The 20,775-nt window shown below is 47.0% G+C and overlaps 1 protein-coding gene across 1 annotated transcript in view; it reads right to left on the bottom strand.

Annotated features, from left to right (window-relative positions):
* Nucleotides 1-20,775, bottom strand: part of trrap (transformation/transcription domain-associated protein) — a 168,782-nt gene that overhangs the window by 42,212 nt on the left and 105,795 nt on the right. The window contains 7 exon segments of the mRNA XM_055651623.1: nt 3,729-3,924; nt 4,969-5,160; nt 6,697-6,832; nt 7,273-7,385; nt 9,334-9,471; nt 11,883-12,170; nt 15,898-16,017. Of these exon segments, the coding sequence (XP_055507598.1) occupies nt 3,729-3,924; nt 4,969-5,160; nt 6,697-6,832; nt 7,273-7,385; nt 9,334-9,471; nt 11,883-12,170; nt 15,898-16,017 (1,183 nt within the window).

The following is a 20,775-nucleotide window of genomic DNA, read 5'->3' as shown; positions in this document are numbered from 1 at the left end:
ACCTCCTCTCCCAACTCGTTCCATGTACCTGCCACCCTTTGAGTGAAAACGTTGCCCCTGGATTAACTCTTTCCCCTACCTCGGGTAAAATACTCTGAGCATTCAGCATATCAACTCTCCTCATGATTTTATACACTTAAATAAGATCACTACTCAGCCATCTGCGCTCCTAGGAATGAAGTCCTATCTTGCCCAATTTCTCCCTGTAGCTCAGGCCCTGGCAGTATCCTTGCAAATTTAGTTTTCAGCTTCTGTTTAATCTGTCGGAGGGAGATGAGGTCTTTAGACTTTAGAGATGCAGCATGGAAACAGGCCCTTCGGCCCACTGAATCCGGGCCGACCAGCGATCACTCATACACTAGCACTATCCTACACACTAGGGGCAATTATAATTTTTGCCAAAGCCAATTACCTACAAACGTGCACATTTGTGGAGTGCGAGGGGAAACCGGAGAACACGTGCACACGGTCACGAAGGGAACGTGCAAACTCCATACAGGCAGCACCCGCAGTCAGGATCGAACCCGGATCTCTGGAGCTCTGTGGCAGCAATTCTACTGGTGCGCCCCCAAGTCTTCTTTGTTCTGCACTCAGGTTTAAAAATAGGGAGTGAGCTGACCCAAATGACAAAACAGCAGTCAGCTACGCCTGACTTTCTCTGAGGCTTGCATTTGTACAATGCTTTTTATGACCTCCTGACATTTCCAAATGCTCTGTGCCGGCAGAATGCTTCGAAAGGGTGGTCTCCATTGTGTTGGAGGAAGTGCACAAAATGAATACTGCTGCAGCTATTTGTTTTGCTGGGGGCATAATTTTTCTGGCAAGCAGCACTGTACCTTGTATATTAATTTATGTGTGCTGGAACCTTGAATAACCTCCGCTCCCAATCCCTACTGCAAAGGACTTGGGCAGCTTCTGGATTGGAAAAGAGGAAGGTCTAGGTTTAAAATAGGTTTATTAATGGCACGTGGTAAGGATAGCCCAACTATTGGGCCAAGCAGATGATGGATACAGTCTGGTTCACCTAATTAAGTTAAGTTTAGTTTAGTTAGACAGCATGAAAACATACCCTTTGGCCCACTGAGTCGTGCCGATCAGCAATCACCCATATACTAGTTCTATCCTACACACTAGGGACAGTTTATAGAAGCTAATTAACCTACAAACCTGCATGTCTTTAAAATGTGGGAGGAAACCAGAGAACCTGGCGAAAACCCATGCGGCCACAGGGAGAACATGGAAACTCCACATGGACAGTACCCGTGGGTAGGATCGAACCCCGATTCTGGCGCTGCAAGGCAGCAACTCCACCTCTACACAATTATGAACAATGGACTTTCTCTGTGGAACTGATTTGCTGCAATACGGTGAACTGTATTCTGCACTCTGTATTTTTCCCTTTGTTCCATCTATTGTACTTGAGTTTGATTTGATTGTATTTATGTATATTATTATCTGATCTGTTTGGAGCAAAACAAAGCTATTCACTGTGGAGTCATACAGTATGGAAACTGGCCCCTCAGCCCAACCTGCCCATGCTGTACACGATGCCCCATCTACACTGTCCCCTCTGCCCGCATTTGGCCCATATCCCTCCAAATCTTTCCTATTCATGTACCTGTCCAAATGCCAGGTGTTATAGTGCCTGCCTCAAGCGGTTGGTTGGCAGGGGCGAGTTGGGCAGAAGGGCCACTTCCATGCTGCCTGACTCCATGACCTCCTCTGACAGATCCTTCCATACGCCCACCCTCTATTTTAATCCTTCCTCTCACTTTCCCTCCCACTTTAAATTCCCTTGGACATTCCAACTGATAAGAGCTAGATTACTCAGTGTGGACATGATCAATCACCTTCCTAGCCAGCCCCATTCTTTGTTGGCAAAAACACAAAGTGCTGGAGGAACTCAGTGGGTCAGGCGGCATCTGTGGAGGGATATGGACAGGCAACATTTCAGTTTGGGACCCTCTTCAGACTCGCTGATGGGTGGGGTAATCTTTCCACCCTCTCCTCTCTGGGAAGGAATGTTTCCTGGCACAAACAGAGTATGTCGGTTCTATTTTACCCCGTATTTACATGAAACGTTTTCCCACAATGCAGAGGCCATTCAGCCCATCGAGGCGGTGCCAGCTCTCATCGCAATACCATTTCTCCCATTCCTCATCAGGCACCGCCCTGCCTGAAGCCATTTGTGGCCAGCCCTGATTGGTCCTGGTCTTTTCTTGCCTCCAGCTCTTCACATCCCACCCCCTACTTCAAGTCTGAAGAAGGGTCCCGAACTGAAATGCCACCCTTCCTTTCTCTCCAGAGATTCAGCCTGATCCCACTGAGTAACTCCAGCACTTTGTGTCTATCCTGCTTACATCACCCTTTCACCTAGCACAGAGTCACACAGCAATGATACAGGCCGTTCGGCCCATCATGTCCATGCCGACCAAGATGCTCCCATTTGTCTATGTTGGCCCGTATGCTTCTAAACCTTTACCTGTCCAAGTGGCTTCTAAATGCTATTCTAGTACTTGCTTCAACTACCTCCTCCAGCAGCTCATTCCATATACCCACCACCCTCTGTGCGAAAACGTTGCCCCTCAGGTTCTTATTAAATCTTTCCCCCTCTCATCTTAAAATTATGTTCTCTAGTTCTTGTTTCTCCTACCCTGAGTGAATATCCAGTTCATGCATCCCACCCTCATTTGGCCTCAGGGGAGAAAAAAAATCAAATCAATTAACATTCCACATGACAGAACAACTGCGAATGTAAATATAATCTAACATTTTTACACTTCCACACAATCCACGTGTTTCCTTCATCGTGGAACATTACGGACACCCATATTACCATGAATCACCCAAGAAATAACTGAGGTGCCATACGCTAAACGCAGCAGATCCTAAAATTCTGAAATTAAAAAAATTCTGGCAGGTCAGGCAGCGGCAGTGGAGGGAGAAACCTAGTTAATGTTCCTCACTGATCCAAAATGTTATTTCTGCAGCCCCATCGCCAAGTATTGCCAGCCTACTCTGCTTGTGTGATAAATGAGATCCTCACTGCACTAATGGCATTCAACCTGTGAAAATGCAATTTACTGGGATTTTGATTGAATTGATTGAAAGATACAGCATGGAAACAGGCCCTTCGGCCCACCAAGTCCACGCTGACAATCGATCACCCCCATTCACACGAGTTCCGCTTTATCCCACTATCATCCAAGCCCGACATACTAGAGGCCGTTTACAGAGGTTGATTAACCTACAAACCCACACGTCTTTTGGGATGTGGGAGGAAACTGGAGCATCCGGAGGAAACCCACAGAGTCCGAGGGAGAACGTGCCAATCAGGTTGCTGCATCGGGCCATTAGGAAGCCATCTAGCACTGCCATTTTGATCCTTCATTCAATGAGGACTGAAGTGACCAACTTCACATACCTGACCCCCATTTATCTCATGCAGCTTGACAATATCTTTCCTAGAACATGGTGCCCAAAACTGAACACAATACTCTGGATGGTGCTTCACCAACGTCTTATATAACTGCAACATGACCTCCCAACTTCTATACTCAGCCTCTGTCCTGTTTGTGCCTAAAACATTAGGATTTAATATTTACACTGAAACCTTCCCCAACCCGTGGAAACAAGTTTTGCTCTCTCTGAATCCTGTCTGCTGTCCCCTCAACATCTCGAAAACCTCAATCAGATTATGCCTGAAGGTCCAAAATATTGGGAGATACCTTGGTAATGATGCTGCCTCCACATGAAGATGCTGCTCCAGTGAGACAGGTCGTCGGACACGATGGGCAGGCGGTTCCTCCAAGTCTTCACCACAGTCTTCATGTCGTGCAGGCTGGTGTTCCTCCCCAGATTCGCCGGCTGCAAACCGGCGTTTATTTGCGCTGCTTCCTGCAGCTCGATAATTTGCTGGGCTGCCTGCAAGATGCGCAAAATGCCACGAACGTTACGAAAGGATAAGTCACTCTGCGGGCAAGGCAGCTCACCGACACAGAGTGCCAGTGTCACTCAGCGGCTCTGGCGGCATCTCTGGAGAACATGGATTGGTGACGTTTCGGGTCAAACTAAAGAAGGGTCCCGACCCGAAACATCACCTGCCCATGTTCTTCAAAGATGCTGCCTGACTCGCAGAGTTACTCCAGCAGTTTGCGTCTTTCCTTTGAACAGCAGCCTCGTGGTTACCAAGAGCCAGAATCCACTGGATTCCATGTGGAGTTTCTCCTGCTGCTCCGGTTTCCTCCCACATCCCAAAGAAATGCACGTTTGTTGGTTAATTGGGTCTGTAAATTGGCAGGTAGACAAAAGTGCTGGAGGAACTCAGCGGGTGCAGCAGCGTCTATGGAGCGAAGGAAATAGGCAACGTTTCAGGCCAAAACCCTTCTTCAGACTGTAAATTGCCACTAGTGTGTAGGATACAACTAGCGTGAATGGAAGATCGCTGGTCAGCGTGGACTCAGTGGGCCTTTGTAAATTGCCCCTAATGTGTCGGGAGTGGATGAGAAAGTGGGATAACATAGGGTTGAAGGAAACTAGCGTTTTATGTCTTTTATTTCCAGTGGAGGGTACCAGATAGAGCGGGCCAGGCAGCATCTCTGGAGAATATGGATAGGTAGATGTTTCGGTCGGGACCCTTCTCAGACTCAGTGAGTTATTTTGGGCAGGGGATGGGGACGGTGATTCCAGCTTGTGCACAATCTGACACGTAACTGTTCATGGAACGTAGCCCTTAGGTAAGTTGAGGACTGCCTGACCATTTACAGAAGCCAATTAGCCTACGAACATTCTTTGCACCTCTTTTGAGTGCGAGAGGAAACCGGAGCAATCAGAGGAAACCCACGCGTTTATGGGGAGCGCAGTAAACTCCATCCAGACGGCACCCGTAGTCAGGATCGAACCCGGGTCTCCGGGGCAGTAAGGCAGCAGCTCTACCTGCTGCACCACCATGCGGCAGAGGGCTCTCACCTGAAGCAGCGGCGTGTGCACGTGCGAGACGATGTGCGGGAGTCTCCGCCACTCTCGGATCGCCAGGCTGCTCGCCATCTCCACCAGGCGCTCGATGAAGTTGAGCTGCTGCTCCTCGGGGTGGCAAATGGCCAGGTACCCTCGGTACATGTTTACCTTCCACGCCATCTCCTTAGGGCAACTCAGCTCCACCTAAACGGCACGGAAACAGAACAGTCACACACCACCTCTGTAAATTCTCATCATGGCGACACTTAACACCATTGCTGTACGCTGGGATCTTGGGATCCAAGTCCATAACTCTCTGAAAGTGTCAACGCAAGCAGTTAGTGTTGTAAAGAAGAAATGTGGGGTGCTTGCCTTCATCGGCTGGAGCATTGAAATATAAGAGTCAGGAAGTCAGGCTGCAACCGTGTAGGACTTTGGTTCAGCCGCATTTGGACGATTGTGTGTGGTTCTAGTAGCTCGCAATATAACTCGCAATATAGAAATGAAGTCTCTTCTCGAGGAGACAGGTCAGATTTACTAATTCTCCCCAAACAAAGAAACAGAAGAGGCATTACTGGGGCTAAAGTGCCATCATATTACAGATTTTAAATTACACCTCAGGAGAGTTTTAAATGGAAGAGAGCAGAGATAGAAAGGAAAACATAGTAAGTAGGTGCAGGAGTTGGCCATTCGGCCCTTCGAGCCTGCACCACCTTTCAATATGATCATGGCTGATCATCTAAAATCAGTGCCCTGCTTTTACTCCCAGAAATATCCATGGGCCGAGGCAGAGTTGCCTCTGAATGAGCGTCACGGAGAAAGAAGCTTCCTCGCAGTAAGTATTTAACTTTCACCAGCACCGGCACCTCGTCACAAACAAATTAGTAACGAACAGATGTTCATGCAATTATTCAAGAGCCTTCACATACATACAATCAACTCTCGGATGAGAAACTCAGTGTCAGGGAACACAATCTTCCCTCGAACTGTCTATCTCTATGTCCAGGGGAGCAGGAAAACAAACACATTGGCAGCAGGGTGTGGAGTGGTTCAGAAGGTGCCAACGGTGTTCACCACTAAAGAAAAGGAATCAATGGCCGCTCCCCAATCCAAACTCAGCTCACAACTTGGTGAGGCTGCACGTGGAGTATCCTGTTCATTGTTGCTCACCCTGCATTAGGAAAGATGCCATTTAGCAGCAAAGCGTAGGGTCTCCATCTTCACTTCACGCTGCCTCGGCAAAGCCACCAGCGCAATCAAGGAGCAGTCTCACCCCGGTCACACCCTCTTCTCGCCTCTACCATCAGGCAAGAGGTGGAGAAGCTTCAGGGAGATTCAGGGAGATTCTTCCCAGTTGTGACCAGGCAACTGAACCATCCTATCACCAACTGGAGAGTGATTCTGAGCTACTATCTACCTCATTGGAGACCATCGGACTATCTTTGATCAGACCTTACTGAACTTTATCTTGCACTCCACGTTATTCCCTTCATCATGTATTTCTACACTGCGGCTGGCTCGATTGTAATCACAAATTGTCTCTCTGCTGACTGGTTTAGCACGCAACAAAAGCTTTTCTCTGTAGGTATGACAATAAACTAGACTCAAACTCAAAAGACTATTCAAATATAAATGAGCTTTGGAATGGAACAGGTGCACTGATGTAGAACCATACAGCAATTCACGACTGAAACAGGCCCTTCGGCCCACCTTGCTCATGCTACACTGTGGAGAGCTTACCTGCACCAATGCTTCTTTCATCGCAGTCCAGTTAGACACTCTCCAGGCACACTCCAGCACTAGGTATGGATTGACGTGACCTTTGGACTGGCCATATTCCGTCAGTGCCTCCCACTGGTTTAGTTCCTTTGAGCAGCTGATCGTGACGGGAAAGGATAAAGTCAGCACCAATAATCACCCACCTCAAAAATGGTTCAACTATAATCCCAGATTCCCCAGATCACAAGTTTTAGAGATACAACATGGAAACAGGCCCTTTGGCCCACCAACACACCGACCAGCGACTACACGCTAGTTCTATGTTATCCCACTATCCCGTCCACTCCTTGCAGGCCAGCGGCAATTTACAGAGGACCGATTGACCTACAAACCCGCACGTGTTTGGGGTGGGGGAGGAAACCCAGGCAGTCACTGGGAGAACGTGCAAACTCAACACACAGACAGCAACCGAGGTCAGGATCAAATCGGGGTCTCTGGCACCGTGAGATGGCAGCTCGACCAACTGCGCCTTTACAACATGAACGAGGTGCCGTTTCGTGATCTCAGAGGGAGCCAGGGAGTAACTGAGACACCTACCGGTTCCAATGGTCTTCCCACAGCTGATACTCCGGGAATATGGCGGGCGAGGCATTGTTTCGTTCGTTCTCTTTCCTTGCCTTGTCCATGGCCTTCTCGTAGGTTTCCTGCGCCTTTCCAGATGCATGAAAAACATCCTTGGTTACAAAAGTGCCACGGATGGAACACAACATTCACAAAATCTAACCGCGTGCCACTCGGGTTGAGCTGTTCCTCCCACACAGTTCACATGCAAAGTCATCCAGGCCCTTCGGCCCCACTAATCCATGCTGACCAAGATGGCCCAACTAAGCTAGCAGCCATCTTCAGACTGAGGAAGGGACCCAAACCAAAGCGTCACCTATCCAAGTTCTCCAGAGATGTTGCCGAACCCGCTGAGTTACTCCAGCACTTTGTGATTTTCACTATCGTTCTTGATTCCCCTGGTTCTGTGCATTCACCCTATCTATCTCCTTCACGATTTAAAGATACTCCTCTATAAGATGTCCCTTCAGCCTCCGGCACATTGCCGGGTAAGTAGGTACGAGGTCAGTGTGGACAGCTGTGTTTCAGACAAGCCGACTGCTACATTCTTCTGCCAGCTGTCAGAACAAAACATTGCCTCCCTTCTCCACATGTTTAACTAGATTCATCCGTTTTTCAAGGTGTGGACTCTTGTACGTTGGTGAAACCAAACATAGACCTGGAAATCGTTTTGTTAAACACCTTCGTTCAATCCGCATGGACCTACCTGATCTCCCGGCTGCCAAACACTTAAACTCCCCTTCCCACTCCCACGCTGACCTTTCTGTCCTGCAACCCAGTGGCCAGATCAGTCCTGCTGAAGCTTGCAAACTATTAATTGAGTTTACAGATACAGCATGCAAACAGGCCCTTTGGCTCTCTGTGTCCATGCCGTTCACCCCTTCACAAAGTGGGATAACACTGAACTGGTGTTAACGGGTGAGCGATGGTCAGCATGGACTCGGTGGGCCTAAAGGCCTGCTTTCACGCTGTATTTCTAAACTAAAATAAACCACACCAACCAACTCTTACCTGCCTGCACGTGGTCCACCTGCCGCCATTCCCAATGTAAACAGAGCAAGGCAGCAATGGTTCAGTGGTGCATTATTGTCACATGTGCAAAGTGCAAGCGCACAGTGACATTATTTTCTTGCAAACAGTCCAGTAGAGTATTGCTATACCTAAGCACATTGCCAATGAGCAAATTGTACAGAAATTGTTCATCAGGTCATAAGTGATAGGAGCAGAATTAGGCCATTCGGCCCATCAAGTCTCCTCCACCATTCAATCATGGCTGATCTATCTCTCCCTGCTAACCCCATTCTCCTGCCTTCTCCCCATAACACCTGACACCCGAACTATTCAAGAGTCTGTTTATCATCTACATCAATGATTTGGATGAGAACATGCAGGGCAAGATTAGCAGGTTTGCTGATGATACAAAAGTGGGTGGTTCTGCCAATAGTGAAGATGGTCGTGAAAGATTGCAGCAGGATGTGGATCGATTGGCCAGGTGGGCTGAGGAATGGCTGATAGAATTTAATACGGAGAAATGTGAGGTGTTGCATTTTGGGACGTCGAACAAGGGCAGGGCCTACACAATGGATGGTAGGCCTCTGGGGAGTGTTGTAGAGCAGAGGGATCTAGGAGTACAGGTACATGGTTCCTTGAAGGTCAAGTCCATCCTGCATTTTAAATTCATCTCCCACCCATCCAGGAAACCTGGCATCCTGCCTGCCAGCAGCTTCCCAAAGCACTGAGGGAAAAGTGGTGGTAAAATGGCACGAAGGAATCCAAGCGTTCTATCGTTCTCAAGCAGTACTGATAAGACGTGCCTGCCTTCGGACTGATTTTCCACTTTTCTTTTGGCTGTGAAACAAACTTTCCACTACAACATTGCAATCCTAATCTGAACGCTTGATATGAAAAAAAAAAGTTGTTAATATGCATTGAGCAGGGTGTGGGAAGCATTGACTGTGAAATGAAGGCAGACTGGTAAATTGAAGCACTTGCTGCAGGTTGAATCTCAAGGCCCGTGAACGGGTTTGGAGGAGGTACCTGCTCAAAGAAGCCATGCTGCTCGTAGGCGATCGCTGTCGCTGTCTCTGGAAACTTGCACCGCTTTTGCCAGAGTCCGGCCCACATGTCCTCCTCTTGCAGCAACGAGTAGAGTTCTGCCAGCGAATCCAGAATTTCCTGAAAACAGAATTGTCGTCACTGACTCCAGCTCTGTGTAATTTTGACCCGACCCCAAGCTCCCGTTAATCGCGTAACCGTGCCCGTGCTGACCATCGAACACCCGTTCGCACCAGCTCAGTCTTATCCCATTGTGTGAAGGGCTGATCGAAGGTCGGCGTGGACTCGGTGAGCCGAAGGGCCTGTTTCCATGCTGTCTTTGTAAACTAAACTAATAGCTTGCAAGCTTCAGTAGGATTGATCTGGCCAATAAGAGCTTCATCGCATTTACCACTTAAAGCATTTAATCGGGATGCATCACAGCCTGGTTTGGGAACAGCTCCACCCGAGACTGCAAGAAATCGCTCAGAGTTGTGGACGTAGCCCAGACCATCACACAAACCAACCTCCCTTCCACTGACTCCATTTACACCTCACGCTGCCACGGCAAGGCCACCCAGGGGTGGCACAGTGGTAGAATTGCTGTTTTACAGCGCCAGAGACCCAGGTTCGATCCTGACTACGGGTGCTGAATTTGTACCTCCCTGTGACGACGTGTGTTTTCTTTAGGTGCTCTGGTTTCCTTCCTCACTCCAAAGACGTACAGGTTTGTAGGTTAATTGGCTCAGATCAGATCAAGATTGTGTTCGTGTACGGGGTGATCGCTGGTTAGTACGGAATCGGTGGGCTGAAGGGCCTGTTTGCATGCTGTGTCGTTAAAGTCTAAACCTCTAAAGTGAGATTGAGTCAATGAAAGGGAGGTCGGCTTGCATGATGGTCTGTGTTACGTCCACAACTCTTTGCAATTCCTAAGAACGACACAAAATGCTGGCGTAACTCAGCGGGAAGGCAGCATCTCTGGAGAAAAGGAATAGATGACTTTTCGGGTCGAAACCCTTCTTCAGACAAATAATTTTCTCCAGGGATCCTACCTGACCGGCTGGGGTCCAGCATATTGTGTCTATCTGTGGCGTAAACCAGCATCTGCAGTTCCATCCTACACATTTCCTCTGCAATTTCTTGCGGGTCTTGGATGGAGCCGTTCCCAAAGCGGGCTGTGATGCATCCTTTCTAGGGCACATCTGTGTTGCGAGTGGAAGGGGGAGAGCGCATCTGCTGCTCACTGATATCGCTGTCCACAGTCTCACCACAAAGGAAGTGAAAGGGCAGAATGGAGTTAAATTTTCCAGCGCGTTATGACTGAGCACTTGCTGATAACCACAAGATCTTCATGATATTATACAGCAGGAGAAACAAACGACAGCTTTTCTCCAGACTCTGTCAAGCAAAGAATAAAGTGCGCACTTGGGACTGACATCAACAGAAGGACCCACAGTGAAACATGTCAGTTGGCAGAAACTAGCAAAGCCCCGCTGTGTTTTCAGACATAAATATCCTTCCGGAGGTGCAGAACCAGCTCCTTATTTCCAGTTGCATTTTAAACAACTGAAAGAAGTGTTGAACACAAAGACGTGCAGATGTTGGAATCTGATGCATAACAATGCTTGACTCTGCATCTTCCACTTTGCTTTATCTATTGCACATGAGTTTGGCTTGATTGTGTTTACCTGATCTTTATCTGATCTGTTCAGATATCATTCAAAACAAAGCTTTGGAAAAAATTAGATATGTCTTAATTGACAAACCAGAAGTATTCATTCGAATATGGTCTCCATTTATAGATTACTTGAAGGGGTAGATTGGACCGGCACGGAGGCTGGACTGAAGCCTGAACCCAGGACTAGATGACTAGATATGTTCTCTGACCTACGGACCTATAACCCAAGTTGTATAGTTTATCCTATTTTTCTAATTTCTTTCTTTCTTTCTTTCTTTCTTTCTTTCTTTCTTTTCTATCTATAAATATAAATAAATAATTAGAGGCAATGTTAATAGGTAACCGATAAAGGAGGATCCCAGCTACTTTGGTAACTGGGTCCCTGGAAACCTGGATATTTAACATGTAACCGTTAAACAAAGTCTGTACTGGTTTGGATTATGATATGCAGATGCCTCTAATAAAAATTTATTAAAAAAACAAAACAAAAAAAAACAAAGCTTTTCACTGTACCTCGGGTTCCTCCGGGTGTTCCGGTTTCCCCCACAACCCAAATTCGTGCGGGTTTGTAGGTTTGATTAGCCCTCTGTAATATTGCCTCTCGTGTGTAGGGACTACACTGGTTTTAAGTTATCCCATTTTCACTTCCACTCTCGACACACAAGAGGCAATTTACACAGGGCCCATTAAATCTACAAACCTGCACGTCTTTGGGATCTGGGAGGAAACCGTAGCACCTGGAGGAGACCCACGTGGTCACGGGGAGAACGTGCAAACTCCACACACAGCAGGGAACCTGGATCTCTGGCGCTGTGAGGCAGCGGCTCTGCCCACTGCGTCACATCACACGTATAAGACGACTAGAAGCGCTTACCTGTGGCGGTGGAGTTATGCTCTCTTGCTCGTAGAACTCCGAAGTCTGGCGTGGTTTGATCTGAAGACTCAAGCCTTTTTCAAAGGCCTGGTGTTCCAGCATGAGTGTGGAGCGGAACCACAGGTTGTGGGTCTTGCCCAGGTACTTCAGCACACACGGCCGGATGGAAATGTGGGGAACGCACTGCGACATTGACTCCACAAAACAGTTCAGGGCACTTGGCTGGCAGTCCCTCTGTACCTGGTGGCTCCCGCTGCACAGGAAGGGGCTGATCTCTCCCGCCAGTGCCTGCAAAATTAAAATAAACACACATTTACAAAAGGACACAGAGTGCTGGAGTAACTCAGCGGGTCAGGCAGCATCTCTGGAGAACATGGTTAGGTGACACTTCAGGTCGGGAGCTTTCTTCAGTCTGAATATATCTCCTTATCTCACAGCCATTTGTCTTTTCATTTTTGCCCTTTGTCCACCCATCTACTAATCAAACCCTTACCTGTATCCACCTATCACTTATAGACACAAAATACTGAGTAATTCAGCAGGTCAGGCAGCATCGGGACCTAGCCCATCAAGTCTACACCGTCGTTCAAGCATAGCTGAACTATTTTTCCTTTTCAACCCCATTCTCCTGCCAGCTTTGAAGCCCTTACAAATCAAGAAACTATCAATTTCTACCTGAAAAATTACCCAATGACGGCCTCCACAGGCGTCTTCCACAGATTCACCACCCTCTGGCCAAAGAATTCCTTCTCATCTCCATTTTGAAGGTATGTCCTCAGAAAACGAGATGTGCCCACAAAACAGGCACTGATGCAAGGATTGCATCCCATCTCTGACGTTTGACCATACGTTTGACCAAATTTCCAACCAAGGTTGCTTCTACGAGCAAGTGGCTTGTTGGATTAGCAAGCTCCTCTTAATTTAGTTTAGCTTATTCAGTTTAGAGATACAGTGCGGAAACACAGGAGCATCACTGATGCCTCGACAAACTGTAAGATCTTGCAAGATGTAAGATGAATGCACAGGGTCTTTAACCCAGGGTACGGAAATGAAGAACCAGGGCATAGAGGTTTAAGGTGGGATCAGAAAGGAATAGGAAACCTTTTCACTCAGAGGTTGGCGGGTATACGGAACAAACTGCCAGAGGAGGTAGTTGAGGAAGGTACTATACCAGCATGTAAAGGCCGGGTAAATGGATACGAAAGCTTTAGAGGGTGAGGGGCCAAACACAGGCAATTTGGACTAGTTTAGATGGGGGCATCTTGGTCGGCATGGACGAGTTGGGCTGAAGGGCCTGTTTCTATGTGTGCGACTATGAATTTGAGCGAGTAGAGGTTTCTTTGCAACGCAAACTACCAGCAAGGATTTCTGGTGGAGTTGCTGCATTACAGTGCCAGAGACGCGGGTTCTATTCCGACTATGGAGTTTGTATGTTCTGTGTCTGCGTGGGTTTTCTCCGGGTGCTCCGGTTTCTTCCCACACTCCAAAGACATACAGGTTTGTACATTATTTGGCGACAGGAAATTGTAAATTGTCCCTTGTGTGTAGGGTAGTGCTAGTGTACGGGGCGATCGCTGGTCGGCGTGGACTGGGTGGACCGAAGTGCCTGTTTCAGCGCTGTATCTCTAAAGTCTAAAGACTCCAAAGACTGTTAAAGATTAAACAGAAGATGAAAACAAAATATACAGATTAAGACTAAGTGGGCCGAATGGCCTTATTTTGTGCTGATGAGCTTGAGAGGCACCGTGGAACAGATTTGACCTGGGCTCCACCTGCCCTGATCAGTGAATCGGTTAGCATTTTGGATCGTCTCACGATTTAATTCCCATCGATCTGCCCGCACACAACTATGAAAAGCAATGCATTCAGAAGAACAGTGAAAACCCTGATTGCGATTCGTAACACAACTGCCTTCTTCAACAAGAAAGAAAAATCAAATGCAAAATGCTTTTCAAAGAAACACTTGCACAAAATCTGTTCACTTAGAAGGCGTTTCAACTTGTCCCCAGAGCGGCCAAGTGAGCAGCATCAGTGACAAAACCCCACAACATTGATCTTGAGAGACATCTCTCTGTGGAACCGATTGCCATTGTTCAGCTTTTTCTTCCACGTACTCTCTGATGTTGTATTTGGGAACAACTTGATATCGAAGGACAAATGCAAAATCTTTCCACTACTCGGTTGAGCTGCTGAAGCAAGTTGCCCTTGAAGCCGTGGCTATTGTGGTCCGGGCCCAAGGAGGCTGAGAGAAGCCCTTCTTGTGACAATGCTTCTCTACAACACGCCCTTCAGCCCAGCTTACCCATGCCAACCAAGGTTCCCCCATCTACACTCGTCCCACCTGCCCGCATTTGGCCCACTTCCCTCTAAACCCTTCCTATCCAACTTGTTGCGACCTTGGAGTTAAGGAAAGCTGGAAAGTGTTTTGACACGATTGTATTTCAGTATTAACATAGAAAATAGGTGCAGGAGGAGGCCGTTTGGCCCTTCAAGGTACAGGTCCACCAAAGATTTTCCAGCAACTGTGTGCCAGAAAATCAGTGGTGGACCTATAATAGACAACTGTACATGGGCTTTAATTCCTTAACACAAAGGTAGATATTCAAAACTACCTAAGAAATTCCCTGCCATGTACCTATCTAAAAGCCTCTTAAACACCACTATCGTATCTGCCTCCACCATCGTCCATGGCAATGCATTCCAGGCACCCACCACTCTCTGTGCAAAAATAAATCTGCCACGCAAAGTCATAGAGTCATTCATAGATTCATAGAAAATAGGTGCAGGAGTAGGCCATTCGGCCCTTCGAGCCTGCACCGCCATTCAATATGATCATGGCTGATCATCCAACTCAGTATCCTGTACCTGCCTTCTGCCCCTGATCCCTTTAGCCACTAGGGCCACATCTAACTCCCTCTTAAATATAGCCAATGAACTGGCCTCAACTACCTTCTGTGGCAGAGAGTTCCAGCGATTCACCACTCTCTGTGTGAAAAATGCTTTTCTCATCTCGGTCCCAAAGTATTTCCCCTTTATCCTTAAACTGTGACCCTTTGTCCTGGACTTCCCCAACATCGGGAACAATCTTCCTGCATCTAGCCTGTCCAACCCCTTAAGAAATTTGTAAGTTTCTATAAGGTCCCCCCTCAATCTCCTAAATTCTAGCGAGTACAAGCCGAGTCTATCCAGTCTTTCTTCATATGAAAGTCCTGACATCCCAGGAATCAGTCTGGTGAACCTTCTCTGTACTCCCTCTATGGCAAGAATGTATTTCCTCAGATTTGGAGACCAAAACTGTACGCAATACTCCAGGTGTGGTCTCACCAAGACCCTGTACAACTGCAGTAGATCCTCCCTGCGTGGAAACAGGCCCTTCGGCCCACCAAGTCCGTTCTGATCAGCGATCACCCCGCACACTAGGGACTGGGCCACCAATGATTTTCCGACAACTGATGGTCCAGCCCCCACTTTGATTTGGACAAATCCCTCGCAGGAAGTCACCCCGACTAGTACACACCAGGGACAGTATTGGACATCTTTGAAATGTAGGAGAAAACCGGAGCAGCTAGGGAAAACCCACATGGTCACGGAGACTCCATACAGACAGCACAAACTCTCTACAGACAGCACCCGAGGTCAGGATCAAACCCTGGTCTCTGGCGCTGTAAGGAAGCTACGCTACCGCTGTGCCACTGTGGGTGAGGCAGCAACTCTGGAGAACATGGATAGGTGACGTTTCAAGTCGGGTCAGACTTCTTTAGAAAGGCCCTGACCCGAAGTGTCACCTATCCATGCTCTCCAAATATGCTGCATGACCCGCTGAGTTACTCCAGCATTTTGTGCCTTTTGTTTTGTAAACTAGCACCTGCTGTTCCTTACTTCTACCCTTTGTTCAAATGTTTCCTTGAGTTTACAGTCACAACACAACAGGTCTCCCTTACATATAAAACAATCATATTCACATCAATGCCATAACACAATTGTGGGGAGTGAGGTTTGATGACTGAAGACTCACGTGCTGTTGCCTGTCAGATAGAATCTTCCAGAGTCTGGGAAAGAGTTGAATCCAGGTCTTCTCTGCTAAAGCTGTGCTAATATGACACAGCTGTACATAGGCACTCAGCAGGGCTCCAGTCTATCAAAGGTGAAACAAGAGGAGGATGCTCAGAATTATAAAAACATGATTCCTCCCTCTCCTTTCTTAATTAAAAGCTCTATTTTCCGTAATAATCAGCCATGCAAATAAAAACAGGTCCACCACCACCGATCTTTCGTGCTAGGCCTTTGGAGCAGATTTAGTCTCTAACACGGGTCCACCACCAATTTTCCGGCAACTGATGGTCTGGCTCCCCCCCTTCAAAATACCCACCCCCGGAAGCTCCCCCGAAAATGCGCCGTCTAGGCTGAATGAGGCGGCCGATCCCGACCTCTTTGGGACTTCCACGGCCGATCAGCGAGTCAAATTTCCCACGGCAGCCGGGGCTCTGGAACCCCAGCCCAGCCGGAGCCGGCAAATCCGTTCCCCCAGCCAACCTTGCGGGCCGGTATCTCGGCTCCCCGAAGGCCGTGACCTCTGCTGGTTCTGGAACCAAGGGTGCTGGAAAATCGGTGGTGGTCATGTAATTGGAAAACTGCACCCGGCCTTTAATCCCTGAAATCAAAGGCAGATATTTAAAACTATTTGCAGTCTGGTTAAGGAATTGAAAGGCCTGGATAGGAGAGGAATGTGGAGAGGGTGGATGTGGAGAGGAAGTTTCCAGCGGTGGGAGAGTCTAGGACCAGAGGGCACAGCCTCGGAATAAAAGGACGTACCTTTTGAAAGGAGATGGGGAGGAATTTCTTCAGCCAAAGGGTGGTGAATCTGTGGAGGAAGAAACTGCAGATGCTGGTTTATACCAAGGATAGACACAAAATGCTGGATTAACTCAGCGAGTCAGGCAGCATTTCTGGGGAAAAAGAACAGGTGACGTCTCGGGTCTGAATTGAGTCTGAAGAAGGGTTTCGACCCGAAATGTCACCTATTCTTTTTCTCCAGAGATGCTGCCTGACCTGCTGGGTTGCTCCAGCATTTAGTTGTTTATCTTCGGTGAACCTGTGGCATTCATTGCCACGGATAGCCTGTGGAGGCCAAGTCATTGAGTATTTGTAAAGTGGAGATTGACAGGTTCTTTATTAGTCAGGGTGTCAAAGGTTATGGGGAGAAGGCAGGAGAATGGGTTTGAGCGGGAAAGGTCGATCATCCATGATTAGATGGCGGAGTAGACTGGGTGGACCGAATGGTTTAATTCTGCAGCCATGACTAATGAATATAGTGAAATTCTGACAAGATGGGGAATGCAGTACAGAACACCACAGGATATGTTTTTTTTTGGCCTTCCATCACAGCAATGTGATGGATGTTTATGTAAAATGTAAATTATGTTGTGTCTGGGGTCTATTTGTGTGTAATGTATGGCTGCAGAAACGGCATTTCGTTTGGACCTCCAGGGGTCCAAATGACAATTAAATAGACTATTGACTATTGACTATTGATATCCTTCTTCCCTGTGGCTAGCAAACTGTACAGCTCCTAGTCATGGGTTAGATTGGCCCCTCCCCCTTCAGTCATGGAGTAGACTGACTCTCCCCCCCCCCCCCGCCCCAATCTTTGCACATCCCAAATCCTTTCCACTCGTCACTTTAACTTCATGTTTCATGTATCTTGTGTTTTATGACTGTGGGCAGATCAATTTCACCTCCTGGGATAAATGACGTCTTATCGTATCATATTGTATTGTATCCCTTTGTTTTTAATAATACAAAATGCTTTTATTCAAAACAAACAAAAATACAGGGTAGTAATACGAACAGAGAGGGCCTATATTGGCAGTTTACAAACAAACAGTTATCAAATTAAAATATCGCCAACTTTATCAACAATACACGCGACCTCGCGCGCTTAATTGTATCCCCGCGTGTCTTGCAGCATTTCAACTCTGCTGGAACACGCCACAATCAGCGATTGGTGATACAAGCATCAACTATGCTCACTCATCATATCTACAGCTGAAAAATATGTTGTTTCTGCTTTTTAAATTTAGATCTGAATAGGCACCTGAGGGGGAATAATTTCCAGGGCTACAGGGAAAGGATGGGCTACTGCGCACAGGGCTAGCATGGGCACGACGGGCAGAATGGCCATCCTTTGTTACAAACAACATATGATGCTATATCTCGGGTAAGGTGGATTTTTATTATCAAAGTGATAGACGTTACAACAATGCCTCACGGCGCCAGAGACCTGGGTTCGATCCTGACTACGAGTGTTGTCCATGAGTGGAGTTTGCACGTTCTCCCTGTGACTGCGTGGGTTTCCTCCAGGTGCCCTGGTTTCCTCCCACATCCCAAAAACATGCGGGTTTGTAGGTTAATTGGCCCTCTGTAAATTGCCCCTCGTGTGCAGGGAATGGATGAGAAAGTGGGATAACATTGAACTGGTGTGAGCGATGGTCGGCGTAGACCACTAGATGGGGCAACTTACAGATGGGGTTGGGCCGAAGGGCCTGTTTCCGTGCCCTATCTCTAAACTAAACGAAGGTGAACGGCAACCATCAACGAAGCGCTGAGTTGCTGCTTTTGGCTTCTTCAAAATTGGTGCTCTTGCAACAACAACGTCTCGCAATTGCACCAAGTGCGGTGAAACCATGCAGGCAAAATAATCTCGAAACTCGTGATTAACTCATCAACCTTGGGTTGGGTAAAATGACACAATAAAGACTATGTAACTAAGTGAGACTGCTTCAACAGAAGCCATTAACACATCATTCATAGCCATTAATAGCTTTTATTTGCATAAGCAGGCCATCTGTGCCAATTTAATTAAGTGTACCTCTCAAATATCACTACACATGCACACATCACACGTTACCTTTTCACTCTGCACACAACAGTGGGTTGGTAAATGGAGCCTGTTGTCATAAACTTCAAATCTGTGCCAGCTCTCGACAAAAAGCTATCAAATTAGTCCGGCCTCTCCATTATTTCTCCGCACACCTTCATTTTCCATTACCTATCCAATTTCCTTTTAAAAGTTGCTATTCTAACTGATTCTAATGCCCTTTCAATAACCCTGGCTTCAAATCAAAACCGTGTCAAAGCATAAAAGGCAAGGATAGACACAAAGTGCTGGAGTAACTCAGTGCATCAGGCAGCATCTCTGGAGAAAAATGACCTGGAACTTTAATTTATAAGTTCTCGGCCAGCATCATCAAAGACCCACACCATCCTGGCCACACAGGAGCCTGAAATCTGGTACATCCAGGTTCATGAATAGCTTCTTCCCCACAGCCATCAGGCTATTAAACTCACCATCAAACAAACTCTGCACCAAATCTATAACAGCCTATTGCACTTTATCTGTTTATTTAAGTGTATATATGTAGTCTTTGCTATATAGGCACACTGGACTGTTCTGTATTTATGCTTACTATATTCTGTTGTGCTGCAGCAAGCAAGAGTTTCATTGTCCTATCTGGGACACATGACAATAAATTCTCTTGACTTGACGACTTGACTTGGAGCAGAATTAGGACGTTCAGCCCATCAAGTCTACCCCGCCATTCAATCATGGCTGACCTATCTTTTTGCCTCTCAGCACCACTCTCGTGCCTTCTCTCCATAACCCCTGACACCCTTACTAATCAACATCACCCATTCTTTTTTCTCCAGAGATACTGCCTGACCCGCTGAGTTACTCCAACACTCTGTGTCTATCTTTGGAATCAACCAGCATCCACAGTTCTTTGCTTCTACGTGAAAGACTAAGAGTTGGAAACTTCATAAAACGTGGTCTCCTGATTCAGATTGGTGAAAAAATAAATAATTCACCGCATGTTGGATTTAGTTACCCCTGTTTCTTCACATGAACATTGCATTAAAACAACTACACTGTAAATCAAACTGCACGCCATCGGTACACTGCACACAGTGAATATCAGTGATACAGGGAGTTTAAGAGGGAACTGCAGATGCTGGAGAATCGAAGGTTACACAGAAAAGCTGGAGAAACTCAGCGGGTGCAGCAGCATCTATGGAGCGAAGGAAATAGGCAACGTTTCGGGCCGAAACCCTTCTTGACTGATCAGGGGTGGGGTTGTGGTTAGCCGGAAGGAACTGGAGAGAAGGCTGGAGGGTGGACTAACAGAATTGGGAGAAGTCGATGTTCATGACGGGGGCATGATAGGCATAAAAAGCTGGAGTAACTCAATGGGTCAGACAGCATCTCCAGAGAAGAGGAATAGGTGACGTTTCAGGACGGGACCCTTCTTCAGGCTTGTGCTGGTTGAGGCACGGGACTAGTGGTGAGAGTGCAGAACCACTGATCTACATCAGAATTTACAAGGTATTCTACAGACGCTGGTTTACAAAGAAAGACATCAGTCTGAAGAAGAGTCCCAATCCAAAACGTTACCCATCCACATTCCCAGAGAATCTGTTTGACCCCCTGAGTTACTCCAGCACTTTATGTCTTTTTTTGTAAGCAGCATATGCAGTTCATTACATCTACAACAATGGACTGTCTTTGTTATTATAAGGACTTTGGGATTATTTGCTCTAGTATGGAGGTTATTAATTTATTGCATTTGATTTATTTCATATTATCTATAATGATATCATGAAAGGTTTATACAGAATGGACGAGGAAAGGATGTTTCCAGTAATGGGAGTCTTGAATCAGAGGGCATAGCCTCAGAATAAAGGGACACACCTTTAGAAAGGAGATGAGGAGGGATTTTTTTAGTTTGAGGGTGGTTACTCTGTGAAATCCATTGTCACAGACAGCAGTGGAGGCCAAGTTATTGGGTATTTTTAAAGTGCAGATTGATAGGTTCTTAGTAAGGGCATCAAAGGTTTT

Source organism: Leucoraja erinacea, chromosome 20 (assembly GCF_028641065.1).
Source record: "Leucoraja erinacea ecotype New England chromosome 20, Leri_hhj_1, whole genome shotgun sequence".
NCBI classification, from domain to species: domain Eukaryota; kingdom Metazoa; phylum Chordata; class Chondrichthyes; order Rajiformes; family Rajidae; genus Leucoraja; species Leucoraja erinaceus.
This window is presented reverse-complemented; position numbering and strand designations above follow the sequence as displayed.